Source organism: Fusarium solani, assembly GCF_023522795.1.
Source record: "Fusarium solani strain SB1 chromosome Unknown bctg00000012, whole genome shotgun sequence".
NCBI lineage: Eukaryota > Fungi > Ascomycota > Sordariomycetes > Hypocreales > Nectriaceae > Fusarium > Fusarium solani.
Genome location: NW_027072146.1, coordinates 2,700,750 through 2,725,161, shown reverse-complemented (window position 1 = coordinate 2,725,161; position 24,412 = coordinate 2,700,750). Strand labels below are relative to the sequence as shown.

The window sequence follows — 24,412 nt, the reverse complement described above, 5'->3', positions numbered from 1 at the left end:
TCTTTATGGTATATAGTAGAGAGCTTATAGTTAATTCCTAAGTATCCTATGAGGCTCTGCTAGAATTTTGAGGCGAATAGTGGTCCTCGATCTATAATGATTTTAAGTGGTATGCCATATATCTTAGCGACGTAAAAGTAGAAAAGGTAGGTAAATTCTTTTGCTATTATTAATTCTCTATAGGGTATAAAATAAGAAAATTTCATAAGTCTATCCATAATAATAAGAATACTATCATAGAAGTTTCTAGTAGCTAGTTCTTCTAATAGGGGTAGTTTAGTAATAAAGTCTATAGTAATAGAATCCCATAGTTATTATGCAACCGGGAGCGGTTATAATTTCCCGTAGGGTTTATGGCGTCGTGCCTTAGTCTTTACGCAGAGGTCGCATTATTCGGTGATTATTAAAATAATTTTCTTTATATTAAGAAAAGTAAATATTATTTTAACTTATTCTAGGGTTTTATTAATTCCTTGATATCTATATAGCAGGTAGCTATGTATTTCGCGTATAAGTTTATAGCGTAGTTTATCTAGGACTTGTTGTTTATTAGTTTTCTTATCGTCTAAGAGTTGTTTATTATATTGCTAGATTCGTTCTAGGAGTGGGTTGCCTTATTCCACTGCGTAGGTTACTCTATTTATCCGGTGTGGCGTTCTTATGATTCCGGACTATTCGTAGAGTCTTAGTTCTCTTCGTTGTTCCTAGATCTATTAGTTAATCTATTCATGGCATTTCTCGCAACGGTATATCTTTCCTTATATCCTATCCTTAAGGTCATAGTCATCGTAGTACTATTGTATGGCTTGGGTTATTTCTTCTAGGTTACTATATCGCGTGACTTAGTGGTAGTAGTAATCGAAGATGATTTAGAGTGCTTTGTCGGGGATAGAGACCTTTTCTCTATAGGTCTAAACTCCGTCGCTCCGTCGTTAATATCCTTATGCATAGTCAGTAAAGTCTATAACTAGTCGTTCATATTTCCTAATGAGTGCGAGGTATTCTAGTAGGGGTATTAACTTCTATATTTATCTAATGAATTTTTATCCTAGGTGCCCTTCTGGGGTAAAGTATAGTAATTGTTCCTTAGCTTTGATCTTTCCCGTATCTAGGTCGGGTTATCGGCTAATAGCGTCAGCTCGGCTATTTTCTATTTCTTTAATATAGATAATAACGTAGTTGAATTCTAAGAGGTATTCGGCATATCATAGTTATTATCCGCTAAGTTCTTAAGTCTTTGCAAAATAGGTAATATTCTTATAATCCATATATACCCTGATTTAATAGGTGCTTCCGAGAAGGTAGTATTAGAATTCTTTAAAGGCATTAATAATTACGAGGAATTCTTTATCATAGATAGGGTAATTAAGTTCTACTTTATATAGCTTATAGGAATAGAATATAATTAGGTATAAGAGTCCTTCATCATCTCATTATCTAATCTAGGCTCTTAGCGCAAAGTCTAAGGCATCCGTTTCGAGTTCTATCAGTCGGGATAAATCAAACATTTTAAGTACTAGTTCGCTTAGGATAAGTTCCTTAATGGCATAGAAGGCCTCTCGAGCCTTATTCCCAAATATAAATGTCTTATCTTTCTTCGTGAGGTCGGTTAGTAGTGCTGCGATCTTCCTAAATCGTTTAAGGAATTTGCGGTAGTAATTAGCGAAACCGAGGAAGGCTTATACTTCCTTGACGTTAGTCGGCTCCTTCTAGTCCTTAACTACTGCGACCTTCTTAGGGTCCATATATATCTCGTTATGAGAGATAATATATCCAAGAAATTCCACCTCCGAGGCATAGAACTTACTTTTCTCGGGTTCTACTAATAAGTTAGCGTCTTATAGTGTTTATAGTACCTTATAGACGTATTCCATATATTCTTCTTCCGTTTTAGAGAAGATAAGGATATTATCTAGGTAATATATAACGAATATATCTAGATATTCTCATAGCATATTATTAATTATTCGTTGGAATGCGGCAGGTATATTCATAAGTCTAAAAGGCATAATAAGGTACTTAAATAGTCTAAACTTAGTATAAAAAGCGGTTTTCTATTTATATCCTTCCTTAATCCGAATAAGGTTATAGGCTCCTTTGAGGTCAAGTGCAATAAAGTACTTTATTCTAAAAAGTCGATCTTTTAACTCGCTAATAAGAGGCAGCGATATATAATCCTTAACTATAATAGCATTAAGTATTTTAAAGTCGATATAAAGACGGAGTTTTCTATTTTTCTTCGGGATGAATATAATAGGGTATTTAATAGATAACTTGCTTTCCTTAATATATCCTTTCTATAGCATTTCTTTAATATATTCCTTTAATACTAGTAATTATGCCGCGTTAAGTAGGTAGAGTTTATTAAAGCCGGGTTACTTCCTATCGATAAACTCGATTTCTAAATCATAGTATATATATAATAGTAGACCTATTTCGAGTTCTTCCGCGAAGAGTTTCTTATAGATGCGGTACTTTATTAGTACGTTCTTAAGGCATTCTTCTTTAGGTATTTTCTTAATTTGCTCGAGGTCTCTTTCTAGTTGCTAGAATTATTATATAACGTATATGATTATTCGCTGATTTTGTTACTTTTGTCTATTGTGATATTTATATTATGTCCCTTTAGGTGGAGAGGTATCTCATATTTACCTCTTCTTAACTTCTCTAGCGTCTTCAGTAGAAGTTTAAGATCTCATATCATCTTCTAAGTCATTATTCTTCGTAGAGAGTGCCTTATTATTAAAAGAGAGCACTTAGCTAGTCCTCTAGTCGAAATATAGGTTAAATCGGCGTAACCATAGGTACCTAAGTACTAGGTCATGGCCTTCTATAGGTATAACATCGAATAAGATTCCTTAGTTCTTTCCTTTAATGAAAACTTTAAGGTAATTAATCTCACTATTAATAACTCCGTTATTATAATTAAATTGCTTCCCTTTGAGGTTAATCATTGTGTAGGGTTCCGCCTTATACCTCCATAATAGCTCGAGCTTATTCGCCGTCCTCGGGTCAAATAGATTCTACTTAGCTCCGCTATCCACCAAAGCGCGTAGCCATTCTCCCTTAACTCATACCGGTATTTCTAAATATCTTTGCATCGATCCTCCTTTAGTGGTACATAGGGCCTTTCGTGGCATTATAAGCCATTCTTCCGCCTATGGCCCTTTCATAGGTAGGTTTACTGGTTTTTTAATAGTGCGTAGCTGATGTAGTCATGCTCGCATTCGCTATCATTGCATGCTTCGTAGTCGTGCGTATCGTCTTAGCTATGTAGCCAGTCTTGGTACCGTTGTTCCTGTTCTCGTCCTAGGTCTTCTTTATCCTCTGACCAGGCGATTAGTTCTTATTCTTCTGGTGCTTCCTTCTAGCTAACTTGCTTTTACTAATCTTTGACCTTATAGATGGTCTATTTACGTTTCTAGATGGCCCGGTATAGATCTTTACTATATCATATATATACGACGCCGATAGCGTTATACTAGTGGAATACCTAGTAACCTTTCGTCTTATACTATATATAGGGTTTATTATTTAGTTAAGCCGGTAGGGCAACGGGGAAGCAGTCTTACTCTTGCTTTTCTTCCCTATATTCTTCGCACTAATAATATTAATAAGATATCTAGGAGATACTAGGGTATTTCTTATATATAGGGTATATCTATATATTATCTTATGGGTTAAATAGTGCTTCTTGGTGTCGTGGGTTTTTGGCTAGTTCCCTATGATAGGCTCGGATGTAGATCTCTTGTGTGTCTGCTATGTCTATGTATTCCCGTGCGGTTTAGATATACCTTTCTCGTAGGTTATTCTAGTACCGGTTATTATTTTCGTCGTATAGCCGGGGGTAGTTCTTTTCTTTCCATAGCTCTTCGTCGCTCTTCCTTGCTTTCTATTATTAAGTATATAATTCACGTAATTCCCTCTGTAGTTTCTTTATTTTATATTTAAACCTAGTTTGGTAGATATCTTCGCTATTTGCTCAGGTGAGCTAATCCGTCCGTCGGGGTTTTCTATTGTCGCGGGCTTATTCCTATTATTTATAGGTTTCGTCGTATTCTTATGACGCCTTAATCTAGTATCGTGGGCATAAGTTGCGGTTGCATTATATAGGGTTATCCTGCTAACAATCTCTGCGGTATATAATAGATAGTAGCAAGGAATATTTATTATATCCTATGACCCATTTCTTATAGTAGAAGCCTTCTGCGGCGGCTTCCTCGTAGTCTGCTTGCTCGGCTAGTATCAGGGGCGTCTATTGTTCCTGTTCTGCTGGTGTTGCTTCTTTCTTCTATTTAAGCTTCCGGGTGACCGCGATGGTAACCTTCCTGCCATTCGTCGCGTATGGCATGGGGTTCCCTTATTTTGTTAGTTCTAGGAGTAGTTGCCACTGCATGTCCTAGGTTTCCTTTAGCTGCTTCCTAGGGCGTCTTACCTAACTATGGGATACTCCTATGTCTAGTATTTATTTATATTTATCCTGACTTTTTCTAGGCATATCGTATCCGCTTCGCGACATTGCAATGAGCTTGGTTGATCGAGTCGCGGTTTGGGGTTCCTTGTCTTCCCATTGGGCTTAACGAGCCGCGTTAATATATTTCTTTCCTTCCGGGAGGGATCGTCGTTGGTTAGGTTGGTAGCGTCCTTCCTTAATATCTCGTTATTTCTTATAGCAAACCTTCTCGATGTGATTTATCTTATGGCAGTAATAGCATTTGAGGCCGCGGTAGTCTTATTTGCCTTTCTATGTGGCTCCGAGTACCATAGGGCCGGCTTCGGTGCTATAAGAGGTGTTGCTATTTCTCTTCTTACCTTGGTTAGCGTTGAACCGTGGGTTATTGGCTTTGTTGTTGCCAAACTTGGGGTTTTGGAGTTTCTTCTAAGAGAACTACTAGTCGTCAATTTTAACTGCCCTGCTAATATACTCAATAAGGTCATTGGGTCGTTTTTCTTTATAGAGTTTTAACTATACTTCTTTCTTAAGTCTATCAAAGAAAAGGGACATTAAGGGTTCCTAATTTTAGTTAAGCTTCGAAGCCAGTTAGAGGTACTTTATTCCATACTCCGAGGCAGATCAAGTCTATCAGAGTACCTTAATTTCCCTTTTGGCTTATGCTTTTTCATTAATAGTTCTAAAGGCTTATCAGAGTGCTACCTCGAAGGCTTTATAGTCCGAGTAGAGGTAACGGGTGCGAGGCAAATGTTAGCTAGCTAGGGCCGTGAGGTATTCCCTTATGACGGGTTCAAACCATGCGGCGGCGTGGTTCTTAAGTCTTCCTGCGGCGTACTAAACCTTGCTGGTAGGCAGGGTAAACTGCGTTAGGTAGTATATCATAAACGCCCTTAGCTAAGTAAGGAATATCGGCAGCTTATAGGCGGTTCTATTAAAGGGTTCTAGGGGGTTTAGCTTTAGGATTTCTCTTATATCCCTTCCATTCATAGCAGTAGCCGCCATATTGCTAACGTTCTAGACGTTATCTAAGTATTCTGCGTTCTAGGCGCGCTAGGTTTCACCTATTCTTTCAATAAGTTCGCGCATAACGTCCATTTCGGCGCTCATAGCGGTAATCTGAGCTCGAAGTTGTTTATTTTCTTTTTCGTCCGAGCTATCCCCGTCTTCTATCTCCTCGTCGGTTAGAGCGGCTTAAGCGGGTGCGGCAGGTAGGTGATTAATAAGTGGGACCTACTAGTGGTTATTCGCGGGAGTTGCCTAAGTAGCTATTATGTTCGATATTATTCAAGGTAACGCGAGTAATCCACTAAATAAGAGCTATTAACATGTGACGATCATGTGTGTATTCCCAAGGGATAAACCGGTTATACTAGGTTTATATTAGCAGTGGAGAATATTGCGTTGTCTTAGACTGGATGTAAGTCACGTCTAGTAATATGCTTAAAGGTATTAAGTATAACTAAGTTATATTGATAGCTAAGGTAGCTACTATATAAGAGAGTACAATGAGTATGTTTTATATACTTAGGGATTTTGCTATGATCACTTATTCTAAGAGGTTGATTAGAGTGATCGTATAAGTGATCATAGGTAATCACGAAGTGATCACCGTGATCATTCGGCTCCTAGGGGTAATCGCGCCTTGATTAGTAGGTAACAGTGGATCCCCCATTGGTCACGTAACAAGTGTTTTATCAGGTCGTGACAAGCCGGGCTATTTAGTATATACCTAGTTATAAGCTCTTATATAAGCTTAAAATAACTAGGGCTTACCTCTCGAGCTTCTGAGAGAGCTTCTAAGTCGGTATACTACTAGATAGCCTTATTTCTCTTTTTAGCTACTTCCCGCAAGATAAGCAGCCTAGAAATAAATACTAAGGCAGAGAGAAAAGGGGTAAAGGTCTCAAAGCCTAGCTAAGAGCCATTAGGGGATATACTAAGCATAGTAAGAAAGGGAGACTATAACGCTATTAAATTTACTATCCTTAGTCTAATAATCTAGGATCAAGATAAAAAGCGCTAAGGTCCTTTCTTTTACCCCCTTATAAAGCTCTATAACCTTATAGCTAGAGAAGTTGCCTTTAGCTAAGAGCCAGGCCTCTTCTAAGTCATTAAGGTTATTAGATAGAGCCTTATAGCTAGCTAGTTACTACTAACTTGCTTTAAAAGGTAGCCTCTCTATGGGCTCTAGGTTAAGGCAGTAGAAGGTATAAACTAGAAGCTACTTTGCTATTATAGCATAGTAGTCTTACATAGCCTTCTTATACCTATAGCTAAAGGGCTTTTTTATTAGCTGCGAGGCATCTTACCGGTTAACCTTAAAGAGAGTATTTAGAGGAATCTTATTAAAAGCTATAAGGCCTATAGCTTCTTAAATAAGCTCCTTAAAAGCCCATAAGAGGAAAAAGCAATCTAGCTTAGAGGTCTTTTCTAGAGACTCTTTAGTTAAGGTAAGGTTAAGAGAAAGTAGCTCTCTTAGGAAGTCCTTTTCCCCACTAAAGTTAGCTAAGTGCCTTGCTAATCCTAGCCTTCAAAGCTAAGGGTTAGGAGCAGTAAAGTTATTTAGCTGCTCTATAGCCCTGGCCTTCTTACTTCTAATAGCTAGGGCTTAGGCCTCAAAGGTAGCCTTAGCTTCTAGAAGAGAGAGAGCTTTAGAGCTATCACTTTCTAGCAAGACCTTAAAGTATTCACTGCGAGGCCCTTGCTTAAAGAGTTGCTAATAGGCTATGCCGGCTCGCTAATAGCTTTCAGTAGCTATAAAAGGCTACGAGGCTGCTGCCTTAGAAGGCTGGCCCTTTTGACCCTTTTGTTTGACCTTATGAAAGACCTATAAGTGCTCTCTAATTCGGCGTAGCTAGGAGCTAATATAGAAGTAGCTAGGCTTAAAGGTACAGCGGAAGCCTTATTGCATAGGCTCTCTAAGTTATGAGATAGGAGGGCCTAGAGGAATAGGCTTAGGTAGTCTTATAAGGTCCTTCTGGCCCTGAAGAAGATTAAGCTTAGTAGCCTGCTCTAGGGTAGGCTTAATCTCTTGGAGGGAAAGCTAATGAGGCTATTGGCGGAGGTATTATTAAATTTAGTTAAAAAGAACTATGGTTTTATAAGTCTTATAAATTAGAAGGGAAAAAGCCGGGATATAAGTAAAATATCTATAATTATAGACTTTATAGATAACTAAGATATAAATAGATAAGGCTTTTAGATAATAAAGATAGAAATAAAGATAGAAATTAGAAGTAAATAGCTAAGAAGAATTAAAGTCTTTATAAAGAGGTAAAAAAAAGAAAGAATATAGAGGTTAAAGCTTATTAGCTAAGGAATTACCTTAATTATGGCTAGCGAGGTAGTTAGTGTGGCTAGATAGCTAAGTTATAGCGGTGGTTAGGAAATTTTAGCATAGCGCTAATTACATTAACTACCCCATCAAAATTCCTCTTTTTTATCTTTAAATAATTCTAAAAAAATTAAGAAGTAAGATATAAGAAAAAAGAACTTTATTTCTAAAATCCTTATAGCTTAAAGTTATATATATCTCTTTTGTAGAGCCTTAACCCTATAGGAACCCTCTTTTCTAGAAAATATCGGCTAGTCGAGAAAAAAAACGTCGGCTGCCCTATAGTCTGCTAGCGTAAAAAATTTCCCCTATATAAAAAAAACGTCGGTAGCTTAGCCGACGTTTTTAATAGATGATAGGGTAAGAAATACTAAGTAAAAAGAGATAAGGGCTTAAGTTATTATATTAAATAAAAGGGTTAAGGTATAAAAGGTAAAGAAAGTAATTAATTAAAAAAAAAAGATAAAAATAAAAGAGTTTTAAGTGAATAATTAATAATTAGATTTAATTAAAAAGTAGCTAAAGGAGTATAAATAAAAATTAAAAAAAATAAATTAAAAAGACAAAGAGAGATAAAGGCTTAGAGGTTAGAGAGGTTAAGGGCATATAGATACCTAAACCTAGGGTTAGGTAGGTCTAAGGTAAAAAAAATAATAAGTTTAATAATAAGGTTCTAAATTATTTAAGGCTCATAATATAAATAAGCCAAAGAGGTATAACTTTTAACCCTAACTAGGACCTATTTAGGGTTTTTTTTAACTGCAATGATACTAGGGCGAGGCTAACTACATATGGGTTGAGGCATATTGCGGCAGTTAGGACTCACTGACTTTCATGAATGCTAGGAGGGGATGGAACCTCCTATTTGATGTATCTCAAGCTATCCGAGCTTGCCATATGTGCTGCGTCTCAGCTTTTAGAGACGAGATTAGCTTACCATTTTAAATCATTGTTCATCACTGCACGATCGGTGGTTACAAGGCGGAGTATGAAATAAAGAGTGAATAAATTACTAACTACCGTCAAGTAGGTATATTGTTATTAGATTAATGTTTTATGTGGGTCCCCTGGACCGATAACTGTGTGCAACCTAGTATGAGTATGAGAGCTCGTTGAGAATATCATCTGCTGCCTTTTCAGCGACGATAAAGGTCGAAACGGCAGTGAAGGTTCCCGGGATTCTCGGGTAGACGGAAGCATCAACCACACGGAGTCCCTTGACACCACGGACTCGGAACTTGGAGTCCAAGACAGCCATTTGGTCATCATCTGCGCCAATGGGGCAGGTAGAGCTAGCATGGTGTCCCCAAGCAGTGTTCTTGATGTAGTTGTCGATCTCCTCCTTGGTCTTGACCGAAGATCCCGGCAGAACTTCCTTAGTTGGCACAAGTTGACGGTCAAACGCGTCTCGGGTGAGGTCGACCGCCTCAGCCAGGGCCTGCAAGTCTTTCTCGTAGTCTCCGCTGCCTGTGTCGAAATAGTTGTATGTAATGTCCGGGACATCCAGCGGGTCGTCGGAGCGCAGGGTGACGGTTCCAGCCTGGTTGCGGGCTGGCCCTTCAAGATAGCCCACGAGAAGGTGTCGTGTCTGGCTGTAGCGTTGACGCTGTAGCCGGGGAAGTAACCGCGGAAGTTGACGGGGCCGCCAAAGGCAAAGACGTCCCAGTCTCCTCTGTCGGCCGCAGAACTCTTGTAGAGCATGGCGACGGGAAGGCCGGAAGAGGTATATGTGCCCTTGTTGAGGGTCAATCCGAGGAGGGGCTTCTCCCACTGGTCCAAGCACTTGTCGTCGGGTCCGCCGCCAAAGGTGCAGCCGTGCAGGGCACTGAAGTTCTTGGGGATCTGCGATTGGACCACAATCTCGTAGTGGTCCTGCAGGTTGGTGCCAACTCCGGGAAGGTCTGCCACGACCGGAATGTCGACTTCTTCAGCTCATCAGCTGGCCCAATGCCGCTCAGTTTCAGGATCTGAGGAGTGTTGTATGTTCCACCGGCCACAATCACTTCCTTTGACGCTGTGACAGAGCCAGGCTTGCCGGTACCGGCGGATCGGGAGAGAGGGCTGGCCTTGTAGATGCCCCTTCCATCAAGGAACTCGACACCGGTAGCACGGGGGGTATCCTCAGACTTGTCGAAAACAACCTTTGTGACGTGGCAGTTCATGCGCACATCCAAAGGATACTTCTTCTTGCCGTTAGAATCCTTTGCATCTCGCACCGCGAGGATGAACTCTCGCGGGCCAATGCGGATGCCATTCTTTGAGTGAATGGGAGCTTGGAAGTAGCCGCCCTTAGCATCTCTGCTGTCGGAATCGGAGTTGGCGTCTCCAGCAAGGAGAGTGCCACGTTGATGATGTTGTCGGTCAAATTGCCGAGCGCAAACGCTCCACCGGTGATGAGACTCAACAACTGGGGGTCCTCCAGAGCAATTGTGAGGGGAGCAGTTTCGGTGCTGAGCCAGCCGTCGTAACCGTGGCCGGGCTTTCCAGGGAGGAGGTAGTTGTTGTCTTCCATGCGAACAAAGTACTTGCGCATGTTGTCGACAGACCAGGAAGAGTCGCCTGTCAAGCTTGCAATGTACTCAAAGTCGCTCTTCCACGGATAGAGGGCAATGAGGGCGTTGTGGGCGGTGCAGCCACCCAATGTGGCGGTTCGAGGATATAGAGTGCCCTTGATCTTGGAACCCTTGGGAGGGTCAAGACCGGTGTATTCGCCACCATCCGGTGTCTCATAGGTGGTCTTATAATCCCGAACCTGTCTGTCGTCGTCGGCATAGTGGCGAACAAAGAAGTTCCAGGCAATGTCCTCATCTTCGGATGCCCTCGCTGAGTAGGCTGGGACTGTGTAGTTGAGGCTCTCGCCTTGGTCGTCTCCGGCGTCAATGAGCAGTGTCTTGTGTCCCGCTAGGGCAAGTCGGGCGGCAAGGGGACCGCCACCGGCCCCTGAACCAACAACGACATACTCGTAACCCGTGAGCTCTACCGCTAGAGCGGCGGAGGCAAAGGTGCCAGCGGTGGCCAAGAGATTGGTGAGTCTCATTGTAAGTGCTCAGGCGAGATGCAGACTTGACAATGAGGTAACAATCAAAACTTCTTGTCAAAATCCGGGACTGCGGCCCTGAAATACCTGAGTATTGCAGCCATAGTGAGATCGACTCCTATTGCGTGTCTTGTGGATTACCCTCGGCAGTTGTTTGATGGCGGACTTTGAGCTGGCCCCGAAACATTCCAAGATCGGCGGCGATCTACATATCCTCCCCGGATCTGGCGGTCCGCACCGGAGTTGTACCCCCAAAACCGCAACGCTTGTTAGACTTGTCAAATATCCGTCATCACGGCAATCCCAACAAGGTTGCTTTCGTCGGAAGCACCAATTCCGGTCTTTGCCCCGCCACTTGCACCCTGACGATCCAGAGCCGAGGCAGGTTTCTGTTTGTGCCCAAAGGGGTTGAGCACGTGTAAATTAGTTAGTCCACACAAAAGCAGGTTTTGGCCAATGAATCGCCCGGGGAAATGGAACGTTGATGTGGGAACTATGCTTGGCAGTAAACAGGATCGTATGTTCAAGATGTCATGCATACAGAAGCGTAACATTGATCCCAAGTCACGAGGTTGAAAGACCGAGGGCGCTGGGCTGGTGGGCTGAATTCTCAGTAAAAGACATGTTTGCAATACTCACTCACGTCTTGCCCAAAGAAGTCTTGACATATACCGTCCATGTAGTGTCAGCTATCCGCTACCTAGTTCAGTCAGTGAAATACTTCGTCTCTATCCAATGGCAGATCATGAGCCTATCGACGGTGCTAAGAGTTACAGGTACTGAAAACGATGTGGACGGCGAAGAATCACGCGTTCGGACCAGACCTTCCCCTAGGCTTGAAGTTTCTTGGACTCATGATGTCGAACCCAGAGCCAGAAGTCGCGATGAGAGCTCTGCACTAAGATCTCAAGACCTTGTACATAAGCGAGCTCCTTATATTAAAGCTGTAGGTAGATAACATCGCCACGAAACTACAGGATCCAAAAGACTACGTTATATTACGATCGCACGTCACGTTGACGAACTGGGCAAAGTGACTCTATCATATGATCTAGTCTTTTTAGTGCTTATTAGGACTAATATGCGTAAGGAGACATTAACTAACCAACCTTAATATTAAAAATAATTTAAGCCTAGCTAGAATAATAATTATATTACTAAGAATTATATATAGTATAGCGCCCTTAGGGTTATTATTCCTTTATTTACTATTTTAATGCGCTTCTCTTAGATGCTTATTACGAGTATAATATATTTATTACTATAATTAGTTTATTAAAGTTAGACTAGGTAGATAAGAATATAGCATATAGAAGTAATAAGCTTTATTCTAATACTAGCTTAGCTTAGCTAAAAAGAAAATATATTTATTATAATAAGCTAGTAAGTAAGCCTATACTAAAAGTTATTAATAAATATATAGAAATATTAGCTATTATTTTCTATAACTCTAGATATAACCTCTTTTTACTCCTATGCTAGTCTCTAGTATTTAGAGTATCTAATTAATCTCTGCTAATATTATATAAATAAAAGTTAGTTCTAATTTTTTCTTCTCTAAGTGCACATTTAATACCAAAGCCTATATAGCGCTAGAATTTACTATAGGTCTATTTGCTTCTAGCTTAGTAATAGGAATATGCTATAACCTAAGATAAAAAAAAATTAGATAATAAAATGCTATATATACTAATAAAGGAATAATTAGAAAAATTTAATAAATTAGTAGGTGACTAAAGAAGGGTAGATAGTAGCTATTAAATATACTAGTGACTCTTTAGACCGGGATAATCCCTCTTTTTACCCTAGAATATTATAGTTAACTTTATAGCTACTATCCCTTATTCCTTAATATAAATTAAATAATCTTAATTTATTACTATAACTTAATATATTTCTTTATCTTAATATTAATATTAATATATTATATCTAATAAATATAGCCCTAAGAGCATTAAAGCTTATTATATATAGTAATATCTTAATATCTTTTACTATCCGCTAATAATAATAAAGGCTATAAAGTAAGCTCTAATATTATTATTTATAGCTATTATTATTACTTATATTTACCTCTAACTCTATATATAAAAAAAAAGCTTTTTAAAAGCGATATCTAGATAATAGCAAAATAGGTAATAGGAATTATTATAGCTATATTTTATATTTCCTTTATCTGCTTAAGAGTTATAAAGTAAGATATTTACTTATTTTTAAGTAATTATAATAATATACAAAAAGATAAATAATATATTTATAAGGTATAAATATAAAGAAAACTAGTAAAAAATAAATATTAACTCTAGTCTAATTACTTTAGATTTTTTTTTTTTAATTATATTTTACCTTTATAAAGCTACCTTACTTTATATTTACCTATAAGTTATTCTTATCTTTATAATTAAGAGAAAGATATTCTTTAAGCTATTATAATCTTTATTAGTCTTTTATACCTTATTATACTTATTATATTCTTTATAACTTATACCCTTATTAGCTAATATTAATTAATTACTTTTTCTAAGTTATTTTATATATCTTAGATATATTAAAACTTAAAAGTACCGTTAGTACTAACTATTAATACCTTACTTCTTCTTAAATAATTTTTATAAAAACTTCTTAGGCTCTAAACTTTACTAAAGATATATTTAATAAGCCTTACTTATTTATTCTAAAATAAGAAATAAATACTAATAAGTCTAATCTTTATACTTTTTTAACTTATTATCCCTAATCTTATAATTAAGAGGTAGCTTAAAGTTAGTATTTACTTTATATTTCTCCTTAAAATTATTAATATAATTATAACTATTATTTATTTTATTAAGCTATATAGTAAAAGAAATAAAGGTAAGTTATTATTAATTATAATTTATAAGCCTCTTATAGTTTTAGCGTTAGTTACTATTAATACTTACCTAGACTTTTAGAACTCCTTAGATTTATATATTAGCTTAGTCATTGCGTGCTTGCCCTTACTTTGACCTTATTTAACCTCGCTATAGAATTACGCGCTTTTAGTTATATCAAGGGGAAAATATCTAGCCGTGTCAGTGGATATACTGGCAGTGCCAGTACTTAATCATCCGGGGGGGCTACAGTCCCGAGCAAGGCAGCGGTTGGTCCCTTTGTTACACCTGCAGATCGGCTTTCACAGCCATCGTTGCATGAAATGAACACACTCCCGAGCCAAGCGTAGCAGCAATTCATGTAGTTTAAGATGAACTTGAGTAAAATAGATTGTTGAGCGTCGATAACGATTCGTTTTGCACCGACATTTGGTGCAGAATAACATTCCTCAAGAATTCTCTACCCCATCACCATCAAACCCCTCTTCAAAAAGTCTTGGTTTATTGCTCGACCCCTGTAGTCGTATGGCTCTATCTTAGTGAACAAGAAGTTTGATCATAATGTCAAATGTCTGAAGCTCATGTGTCTACATAGAAAAAACTAAGATATGCCAGTGAGCGCTGCGTGCTTGTCTAGTCTCATTCTGCGACGATAGGACAGTCTGATACAAAACCATGCAAGTCATGTACGCATACAAAAAGGGATTTTCAGTCCTCTTGGTCGTTGAGTATGAGTCTAGCAAGGACCATCCTTCTTTCCAGGGCCGCTGTAGTTCTGGCAAGGAGTCTTGGCGTCAGTGCACACATTGACAAGTGTAGCCTTGTCACCGTTGGCCTTTGTGATCCCAGCAACCTCACCACCTTTGCGGGCAGTCACACCCTCGATGTAGACTTCACGGGCACACTTCTCGCACTACTTGAGATGAGTGACCTTTCACGTAGGTATAACAAAGAAGCATCACTTACAGTACCGCAAGAACGGTAGACTTTGCCATAATCCTCAGCATAGAAGTTGATGATCTGCGTAGTCATTAGGATCATTGAAACAAGTCCTTGGACTGGTGATTTGTGCATATACGTACGTTGACCTTTCCACATCCGTTGTGCTGGATGATCTTGTCGCTAGCATGGTAAGCACCGCCACCAATGATGTTGGTGATATCTCCGGCCCTGTCCTCCTTCTGAAGATTCAGTCAGTCTCACCATTCTTGATTGAACATTTTGAATTGCCACTTACGATAGAGATAGCATCCTCGCAGACGTCCTCAAACCAGACGAACTCAAGATTGCAGCCACCACCCTTGCAATAGACACCTTCTCCAACAGTCTTGCCGATGATGACGTTCCTCAGCGTGCCGCCCCTCTCAACAACAAAAGCAGTGTCCTTCTCACCACCCTCGACTTGTCCATTGCAAGAGCTAGGGTTTCGGTCATACTTGGCCCAGCCAGCATCAAAGACCTCGCCATTTTTGACGTAAATGGGTGCCGAGATCTGCTTGGTCGAGGTGGGTGTAGGGAGACCACCTTCGTATCCCTTGCATGCAAAGACAGGGGTTATTGCGGCCACAGAGTTATAGCAATATCGGCGAGCATTTTGGTAGAGTTTATCAACAAAAGCTGACAATCAATGGCCTTGGAAGTTAGAAAGGTGAGCAATGTCATCTAAGAGGGGTTATATATACCATAATGTGCTTTTAGGCTTAATTTTGATACTATAAGTAAGCTTAATCGAGAGTGTAAAATAGAATGACTGGGCATGTCTTATGGTGCGATATTTCCCGTCGTCGTTCTGTAGGTTGTCTTGGTAATAGACTTGATTGGTGATTTCAGAGCATGTTTTCCTTATTTGGAGCTTTCGGATGATACGTGTCCGCACTAAAGTTCCTCTATATGAACATCTGCAAGAACTATGCGCTGTCAGGTTGTAGTGGTATTGAATCTTTATTGGGGCGCTTAACCTGATCGACAAAGGCCATCGCAGACAGACTCGGCTTTGTTCACCACAAACCTAACCATGATTTCCAAACCTGTCGATCGTTTTCAAATTTTTGATCAAAGCCGTCATCAAACGGTGTATGCCCCTCTGAGTTCCTGAGTCCCAGCCAGCAGATATCCTTCCTCTTACTCCCTAGCCAATACCACCCACTATCAAAGTTCTAGAGACTCGACAAGCATTAATAGAAGTTTCTATAGTCACATGTGCTCGCTTTTTCCTAACCCGAATCAGTGTGGCATATCTTCGCATTTCTCGTCGTTGATGGTTTCATGGTTACCGCAGGCTCCTTCAGTCAGCCATTTGTGTGATTTTTAGTTGACATTTTCTATTTCACCGGATGACCCTGCTATAATATCTCAAATCATGTCATAGCCCCTATACGTCGGACATGGAAGTCCATGAAATCTACAGAGCAATGCCACTATAAGAAGTGATGGCTATGTCACTCTACCGCGACTAAATTATGAAGCTCTCCACCGGAAAAGACCCCCAGCTCAGCCCCAGAGCTACCAAGTATAGACGCCACCGTAGAACTCTAGTAAGATAGGAAGCCTTATTTGGTTGTTTTCAAATTGTGGTAGTTTCACTCTCAGAGAGATCTAGATAACTCCCCTGCTGCCCCTCATGCTGCTATGAGTAGCCGAGTTTCCTTAGGCACCTATGTTTAAAGGGCATGTAGAGCTTATTCCTATGGACCAACCAATTCCTGGACGAATCGGTTAGATCACTTAGGTATCTTGCCTTCTCCTGCCAGGTATTACTTGACGTAGGCCTGTACTCAGGGCTTGTGTTGCCCTACGCCACAATTTCAGCTTTACCAGTATTGGTGATCAAAAAATATTATGGTGAGTCATTCTTTTCATAATAAACGCTTTGAGTAAGATTCTCTTTCATCTCCAAGATCTATCCGCCTCGTCTAGCCAGTGAAGGGACTGGGAAGTCCTGGACCAGTTTCTATCAACGGTGCCCGTAATCGAATTCCTGCTGAAACCATCAGAGCTTGGCGATTCCCCTCCTTATATTGCGCTTTCCTACACTTAGGGAAGGCCGAAATGAGTTGCACTATGCCACGTAATCTCTTGATCAGGGTTCAGGCCCTTGTTGTCCAAACTGCTGTGACGCGCGAAGTTATCGTCAGAACAGACACTCATTGACTCTCGCACTTGGAGGAACTCCTCATTTCTCGTGTAATGGTTGGCATCGTTTAATATACATGGATCCTAACTCGTCTTCATAGGTGCACTCTGTGGTGGTGTAGGGTAGCTACAGAAGCTGGTAATTATCACCAACCTGTTTCGAGAGTACTATCATAGTAAACCTTCGCATATTCATTCCTATATCTTCTTCTTGCTGATCGGGAGTTTTTGTGCCCACCTGCGGGTCCTGTCAATGAAGACTGAGTTTGTAGGGCTGTCCTTGTGTTGTAGTTATCCGTGGTGTTTTGTGGCAAACTTAGCCGCCCACCCCAGTTTTCGCTCTTGTAAATATCACTGGGCACTACGAAAAAGAGAGACGTTATTACTGGGAGACACATGCATTGCAATATGCATCGTCTGGGTCAGTCTCAAGACCCCTCCATCGGGCAAGAAGGATGCATCAAGCTGAGGTGAAATAGTCGCTTCCATCCCCTAATTAACTGGCCTCTTGTACTGATTAACGGTGGCAAATACAATTACATATACTGCATAGAGGACTTGAATCTTGAGGAAGAGAAGGGCATCGTGACAGTGATATCTGATTATGCACCTATCTAACACTGTCCAGATACCTAATTTCCCTCCAAGACCTTGTCCAGTGAGCAGGGGATGGTGCGTGGGTGCCCCGCCACACATGCATGCGCCACAATGTCTAGTGCAGCAATTGGTCAAGTGGGCGTACGTAAGCACTGTTGATCTGCCAACGAATGCGTGTCTTCCCAAACAAATCAACACGCAAGCACCAAGCTCTTATCATTACTGCACCACACCCGATGCTAATACCGCCCGTATCGTATCCCTCAATCTGTGACCGATATGGACACTGAAAGAGCTGAACTCCAACATTGGGTACGAATTTCTGACTGGGTCATTGCGAACGCTTCTTATCAACACGACGATTTGGACCTTTGTCAACACCAGGACGCGTCTCAACTTCACTTGTTCCCCACACCGCCAGCCTCCAGCTACGTCATGCAGAGGGATTCATCTCCTTCCAAGAAGCGCAAAACTACGGCACCTGGGACCAAAGATGGTGATGTCTTCATGAGCCCAGTGAGGCAGGGGCCTGGTCTCGCTGAAGACCACGACCGGACGCCCACCTCTCACGCCTCATTTAATCTGTCAACTCTCAATTACCAACTTCCCCCTCATCCTGCCGTCTCCCGCTCGACCTCGTCTCGACAGTCTCAAAGTTCCGCTTCTTCCGGAAGGAGGTCCACAAGCCCTGCGAAACGAACACAGAACCTCCGCTACCTCGAAAAGCCTGTTCTTTACATGGCACTTGAGGATGATGCCAACCAGCAGCTGCCCATGGATGTCACTTCATTATACGATCGCATATATGACATCACAGTTGATCACTATTGTTTCTTGCCACACCAAGTCCGATCTCAGCTCAATTCTCTGACTGGCCGAAAACTACGGGACACTTGGTTTACCAACGACTCGAGCCAAGATGCAAGCCCTGACCAGACCGAGCTTGATGCGCTCAGGGAGATTGAACGTGATGCCCGCGAGTGTATGCGACGTGGTTCCTGCGAAGGAGCTTGGAACGTTGACGTCCATGCTCCACTACTCAAGCTTGCCATGGCACCATATACCGAAATCAGAAGAGAGGTAGTCACCTCGGCTCGCATCGCTTCACCATTTCTCCCACAGACGGATGTAGGCGTAGACGTCGAGAGTAAGATGATCGACTTTGCCCTCATCCTGGAATCATTAACAGACTCGGTTCGAGCGGCGGTTTCCTCTCAACCCAAGGACCGACAATTCATCAATCAGACCCCCTATGTATCGATCCAGCACTCGCCTATCGCAGTCAGCATCGAGACAAAGACTGCAGGAACAGCCGAAGAGGGGAGAGTTCAGCTCGGAGTCTGGACTGCCGCGTGGAATAAACGAATCAGGGCTCTGCTCCAACAACAAGCAGATCCTATCGTAAGTCTGCCATTAGTCCTCGTGGTGGAACACGAGTGGAAGCTTTTCTTTGCCTGTGACCGCGGCGATCGCCTAGAGATCATTGGGGATATGTCAATTGGGGATACAAAGAGTATCATTGGGCTCTACACTATTCTTGCCGTACTCCGTGAATTAGCAGACTGGATACGCGCGACTTTTGAACCTTGGTTTCGCCAAACTTTAGCATCTGTTTCAAGAACTGAATAAAAAGATTGATGCTTCATGCAATGTCATATTATCCGCGCCTCTAGACGGTGAAGCTGACGATTTGACATGAGAACCCAGCCGCATCGGGTTCACCATCATGTCCAACGGCACTTATTTATCACAGGACAGGACGCCACTATGGTGTCGAGACCTGTCACGTCCATGTGAGTGTCTATATGAATGGGACGCACTGTGTTAGCATTGGGCCATGATGCTATGATGTGTTAGAAATCTGTTCTTTGTTGTAGTTGCAGCCCGGCCCCTCGATGGGTCACTATGAATCTCGGCTCGTGGACCATCTCTTGTCGAGATAGGCAAGATGAATTATAATTGGTTTTGAACCTCATCTATAGATCGTGTGCTCTACTTCTTCTGTCCCGGAAAGTAACTAATCTAGAATACCTACCTCCCTTAGAGAGTTCATAACTGATCATCTATCAGGGTAACATCTGTCCTACTTCCTTCTATCTCAAGGTAACACTAGGAACTAATTGGCAGGCAGAAAGGCTTCATTCTTTACGCAACCCATATAGAGAGTATTTTCAATGCAAATTGATAAAATATGGTGCTAGCTACGCCTCGCAAAGACCAGTTTGAGGGGCCAGTTCAGATATCTCGTTGGGGGCCTAGGTACCGCGGGTAGTAGTATCGAGGGACGACACTGGAGGCAGCCATACTGCCAACCATGGTCTCCATTGCTCATCCCGTCATGCCGGTGGCCTGGCCGTTCATCTGCGTGTCCTCAGCTCTAACTTCAGTCTTTTGCAGCGGCGCCGTCGAACCATTGCCAGGAGGTCCCATGTTCGGCTGATTGGCAGGCGGATTCTGTTGCATTGGCATGGTATACATGGTCCAACCAGGGCCCGACCGTGACGTCACCTGGCTGACAAGGAATGGGTCACTCCGAAGAACACCTAGGACAACCCCGCTCCCGTCGATATCGACCTCCTCGAAGGTACTGTTACCGGGCTTGCCACTGGAGTTGCCGACGAAATGACTACTGCCTCGTATCTTTATCTTCTGGAAACTGGCGTTCTGGGAGATATTGGGAGCATCGTTCATGATCGGAGGTGACGTCGAGGACCGCGCCTGAGAAGTTGGTGTCACGTCAGCATCGTGCCTGGAAGAAGTTGGATTGTGAGAGGGGCAGCGTACAGGTGCGTGAAGGACAAGTCGACTATCGGTAGCGTTCGGTCTTTCCAGGAACTTGATATTGGACTCTATTCGTCTCCGATCAGCATCCATACCCGCTACACAGAACGTATGGGCATATCCTCCCTCCTCCCACTTACCAGAGCGGCAGTCCGTGGCCCAGGAGGCTGGCATATCTTCCTTTGCTTGAGCAAAATATTCGCTTAGAATGGTCCCGGATATTGTGTTGATTGTCAAGATCAGAGTTGCTTTGTCTCGTTCCAAGGCAGCAAAACTGTCGAGGATTCGAGATTCGGCAGCTCGAGCAGAGAAAGCTTTGAAAAGTTTTTTCACCGGTGAGCGGTCAGGCGCCGACGAGACTTGCGCAAAGGTTTGCCTCAGGTATCCAATCCGTTGGGCTATTGAGATAACAACTGTTTCAATATTGCCTGTGTGTAGACGAGGGCTGTGGCGTATGCATGCCATCGTGTCAGATAGCGTCGAGAGCTCGTCCTGCCAGCCCTTGACGCGGCTGGATGAATCCTGGAGGTGTTCCTGAAGCTCAGCTATAACCTGTACAGTCTTTTTGATGATGCCGAGGAGCTGAAATGTGGCCGCGACAGCTCCTACAACCTCCATAATTCCTGGGTTGGTTTCGGGGGCCGTGGAGGAATATCAAATTGTCCCACCGATTCCCAAACCCAAAAACCTGTCCCTATTTAACCGTCTTGGCGATGCCCACGGCATCTCGGTCGTCTGTGGCTATGATCTTGTAACTGTCTTTTTCGCTGGCCTCAAATCCGGTAACTGACTTGGAGACCAATCAAGTCGCTTTGTCACCCACCGACAATCTCACCTGCAGCGCTGGGAGATGCCTGATTTCTTCGGGCAGCAAGAGGCAGCAGCGAGGGTCTGCCTATTTGTGTTTGGCATTTGTAACCCTTGCGAGGCGTGATTTGTGTCGCCCTGTCATTGTGCTATCGAGGCTTGGGCATGAGCTATAATGTGATACTGCTGCCTCGTTTCTGTCGGATTGCTCTGAAGCTCCTTGTAGGTTCTCATCGAGCCCTTTTTGTCTACCTGACCTCCCTGACCCGCGCTCAAAGCCCCAGAAGCCCAAGACGATGGATATCAAGCCCCTACCGCCCGCCGCCGTAAACGCCATCGACCAGGTTGCCGCGTGGGTTAGGTCGCCCGCTGCGCAATTCGAAGCAGTCAACGACGTCATCAAAGTCTGCAAGAACATCAACGGTCTGGTGGAAGTATGCCAGGTACTATTGAAGCAATTCTCGGTCGAGGTCACGGTACGGTTGATCCCGTAGCCCATGCTATCTACACCTGAAAACTCCTGACTCTTTATGCATCCACCCAGTCCGTTCCGATCGAGAATCGCGTCAGCGCCATCCAGTTTCATGATCCCGCCACCGTCCCCGTCGATAAAGACTGGGTAGTTGACCTCATACCCGTACATATAGACACGGCCGCCGAGGGAACAGTAACGGTATCGAGTCAGCCGCTGCGAATCGGCGAATATGCCCACCTGAAGGAAGAGGCCCCGGTCACAGGAGACTTCTTTGCCGTTCTGCTTTTGTCCAAATTTGATACATGAGGGACTCCTGCATCAAGACTCACTACCCGATTGACTTCTACCCTCGAAGAAAAGAAAGGACGGACGGAACGGCCCGGGAAACCCAGCTCAGGGCGTTCTGATCCACCTGGCGGGCTTGTAGTTGGCCGCTGTTGGTTCGGAGAAGCTCCCATTCAATTCTATTTGGTTGCAGAGGTTGGGGCAATCTTGCGCTGTTGACATAAATAACGTTAAAGGCCATGTCTTTGTAGCATCATCCGTCAGCCTATGCCTGACAATATAGGCTCCGGTCTACTTACTGCCGACATTATTGCCATTGCCTTGAATGTCGATCCCGTCGAATGCCGCTCGTTGCCCATGACTGGAGTGGTACGCCTGCGGTCCCTGACGCGGTGGACCAAATTTCAGTTTCTCGTTTTGAAAGTCCCACCAGACATGGAATGCATCTGAACAGTGCTGGCACGCCTGTCTAACGACCCCTAGAGGCATTAGCAAGTTATGCCCACCGCTCGGATGGCAGCAACGTACCGTGTTCGATCGCTGCCGTGCCGCTTTCAGGGAACCAGGGCATCACGATCACAGGACGAGTCGGCTTTCCACAACAGGTGGATATTCCCTCATGGTCACTCGAGTGACGGCCTGATGGCATGGCCATGTCCAGTTCGCGTTCTCCAAGAGAATGATTGGCCCAAGCTCTGTTCTACTATGGAATGGCAGGCCGCAAGCATATATTAGCTACCAAAGAGAGGCTCTTTTGATAGCAATAACATGGATGCTGTGCCGGGGCAATAGTTGATCTTCTGCCCAGGACCAGATCGCTTGTAATATCCTGGCGAAATGATCAGCTGAGGGTGTGGGCGGTGCATCGCAAGGCAACTTCTACCTTCCCAGCTAGCCGCTGTGGAGCATAAGCACACTCCAGTGGCAAGGTCTCGCCGTAGCTCATGGCACAGCACAGCAGCCGGGCGACGTGCCAAGGAACGCCTTGCTGACTTGCAGGTGCCTTGCTGACTTTCAAGTGCTCTTTGATGTGCGGCCGTCTTGCTGCCTCAGCCCTTGATGCTTTTGTGTATCTGATGGGTGAAGCGAGTGATCAGGCCCTGTTTTGCGACCATAGTAGTAGTTTTTGGCTACTTACCACGTACTCTCCCCTTCACTAGAGGCAGGCTGCTTTATGATAACTATGCATAGGTTATGGCACGTTGTTATTTTAGCAACTTTAACCACCCGTCCAATCATTATGGATGGTCACGACCCCGCCACCAGCCATTATGCCATCCTCATTGGCATCGACGCGTATCCAAGCAACCCTCTAAGGAGCTGCGTTAGAGATGTTGATACTATCAAGACACTCCTTCAGAGGCGTTTGATGAGTTCGGTTCACATTCAGAGCCTCACGGCAAGCGAGGAGCCCGATGCAAGGGGAGATATGAAGACCAAGGACCCGGAACTCGAGCATGGCTGGCCAACATCTCGCAACGTGGCATTGGCGTTTGAGAAAGTCAAGTCCAAGGCGATGCCTGGAGACTTTGTCTACATACACTACTCTGGCCATGGTACTAGGATGAAGCCCTGCTGGGACTTGTCAAACAAGTTAACCGGAGACTTGGCATTGGTTCTCCTTAAAGGGGATCAAAGCCCTGACATGTATCTTCGCGGTCCGAAATTGGCTGGTCTCCTCAAAGGCATTACTGACAAAGGGCTGGTTGTGACTCTCGTCCTTGACTGCTGTTTCTCGGCGAGCGTGTATCGCGACAGCAACACGGGTGCCCATGTGCGATTTCTCCCGGATGACTTCCCCGGTGACCTTGACCCATCGACATATCCACAAGATCCTGTCAACGATCTTATTGATAGGGCAACCCGCTCAGGAAACCGCGATGGGTCAATGCAGGACAATTGGCTCATGGGTCCTGACCGGTACACCATTCTCGCTGCGTGCGGCCCCCAAGAAATGGCCAAAGGGGGCTTCGATGTGTTTGAGAAAGAAAAGCCGCACGGGGCTTTATCATATTTCCTATCAAAGTCTCTGTCAGAGCACGGGCTGACCAGAAGACACAAACACATCCATCGCCATATATGCGCTACATTTCGGCAGCAGTGCGTGCCCCAAAATCCTGTTTTGTACGGGAACGGTGAACAAGGCTTCTTTGGCAAGGTTGTCCAAGGGGGTGGGACAAGGGCAGTCTGTGTTGTGAAGCGTGCTGAAATGATTCAGCTACTGGCAGGTCGAGCCCACGGCCTCCGCGAGGGCGACCGGTTCACCTTGGCCCCCTCAACCTCGATGGACAATAGCGTTGCCAAGGGGGCCTATGTTGCGGAGATTGTACAGGCTGGGCCTCTCACGTCTGGCTTGCGACTCTTTGATGTCACACACAACATTCAGAGCGGATGGGTAGCCGAACCGCTCACGTCCTCTCACCTAACCAACTTCTGTTTTCAACTGGCCCCAGACCTTCCTTGCTCTAATGCTTTACTTGAAGCATTGAGGGATAGGTCTTTTGGCATCCATGTTCCTGTCAGCCAACCTCAGGCAGTTCGAACAGTTCAAGTCATCCTGGGCCCAAACAATGAATAAGAAATTCTGCATAGCTCAGTGCAGGATGGGTTTAATATCCCAGCGGTACAGCGGAGCGAGGCGGAAGTTGAAACCATTTGT

At 43.4% G+C, this 24,412-nt stretch overlaps 6 protein-coding genes across 6 annotated transcripts; 3 read left to right on the top strand and 3 right to left on the bottom strand.

The window, feature by feature from the left end:
- Positions 1–8,877: 8,877 nt before the first annotated feature.
- On the bottom strand, positions 8,878–10,824 carry MRS44_016930 (uncharacterized protein; the record flags this gene model as incomplete). The annotated part of the gene is made up of 4 exons (XM_065618241.1): positions 8,878–9,375; positions 9,426–9,718; positions 9,778–10,110; positions 10,188–10,824. The coding sequence occupies 4 exons, from the start codon at positions 10,822–10,824 to the stop codon at positions 8,878–8,880; spliced, it is 1,761 nt and encodes a 586-aa protein (XP_065474313.1).
- Positions 10,825–14,412: 3,588 nt separating this feature from the next.
- Positions 14,413–15,692, bottom strand: MRS44_016929 (uncharacterized protein; the record flags this gene model as incomplete). Its single annotated transcript, XM_065618240.1, has 5 exons — positions 14,413–14,589; positions 14,643–14,696; positions 14,759–14,857; positions 14,914–15,293; positions 15,635–15,692. 5 exons carry the CDS (start codon positions 15,690–15,692, stop codon positions 14,413–14,415), a joined length of 768 nt encoding a protein of 255 aa, XP_065474312.1.
- Positions 15,693–17,684: 1,992 nt separating this feature from the next.
- On the top strand, positions 17,685–19,034 carry MRS44_016928 (uncharacterized protein; the record flags this gene model as incomplete). Its single annotated transcript, XM_046276616.2, has 1 exon — positions 17,685–19,034. One exon carries the CDS (start codon positions 17,685–17,687, stop codon positions 19,032–19,034), a length of 1,350 nt encoding a protein of 449 aa, XP_046130471.2.
- A 699-nt stretch (positions 19,035–19,733) lies between these two features.
- On the bottom strand, positions 19,734–20,804 carry MRS44_016927 (uncharacterized protein; the record flags this gene model as incomplete). Its single annotated transcript, XM_065618239.1, has 1 exon — positions 19,734–20,804. One exon carries the CDS (start codon positions 20,802–20,804, stop codon positions 19,734–19,736), a length of 1,071 nt encoding a protein of 356 aa, XP_065474311.1.
- A 485-nt stretch (positions 20,805–21,289) lies between these two features.
- MRS44_016926 (uncharacterized protein) lies at positions 21,290–21,774 on the top strand (the record flags this gene model as incomplete). The annotated part of the gene is made up of 2 exons (XM_065618238.1): positions 21,290–21,469; positions 21,538–21,774. The coding sequence occupies 2 exons, from the start codon at positions 21,290–21,292 to the stop codon at positions 21,772–21,774; spliced, it is 417 nt and encodes a 138-aa protein (XP_065474310.1).
- A 1,219-nt stretch (positions 21,775–22,993) lies between these two features.
- MRS44_016925 (uncharacterized protein) lies at positions 22,994–24,331 on the top strand (the record flags this gene model as incomplete). Its single annotated transcript, XM_046278635.2, has 1 exon — positions 22,994–24,331. One exon carries the CDS (start codon positions 22,994–22,996, stop codon positions 24,329–24,331), a length of 1,338 nt encoding a protein of 445 aa, XP_046130473.2.
- Between the last annotated feature and the right edge of the window lie 81 nt (positions 24,332–24,412).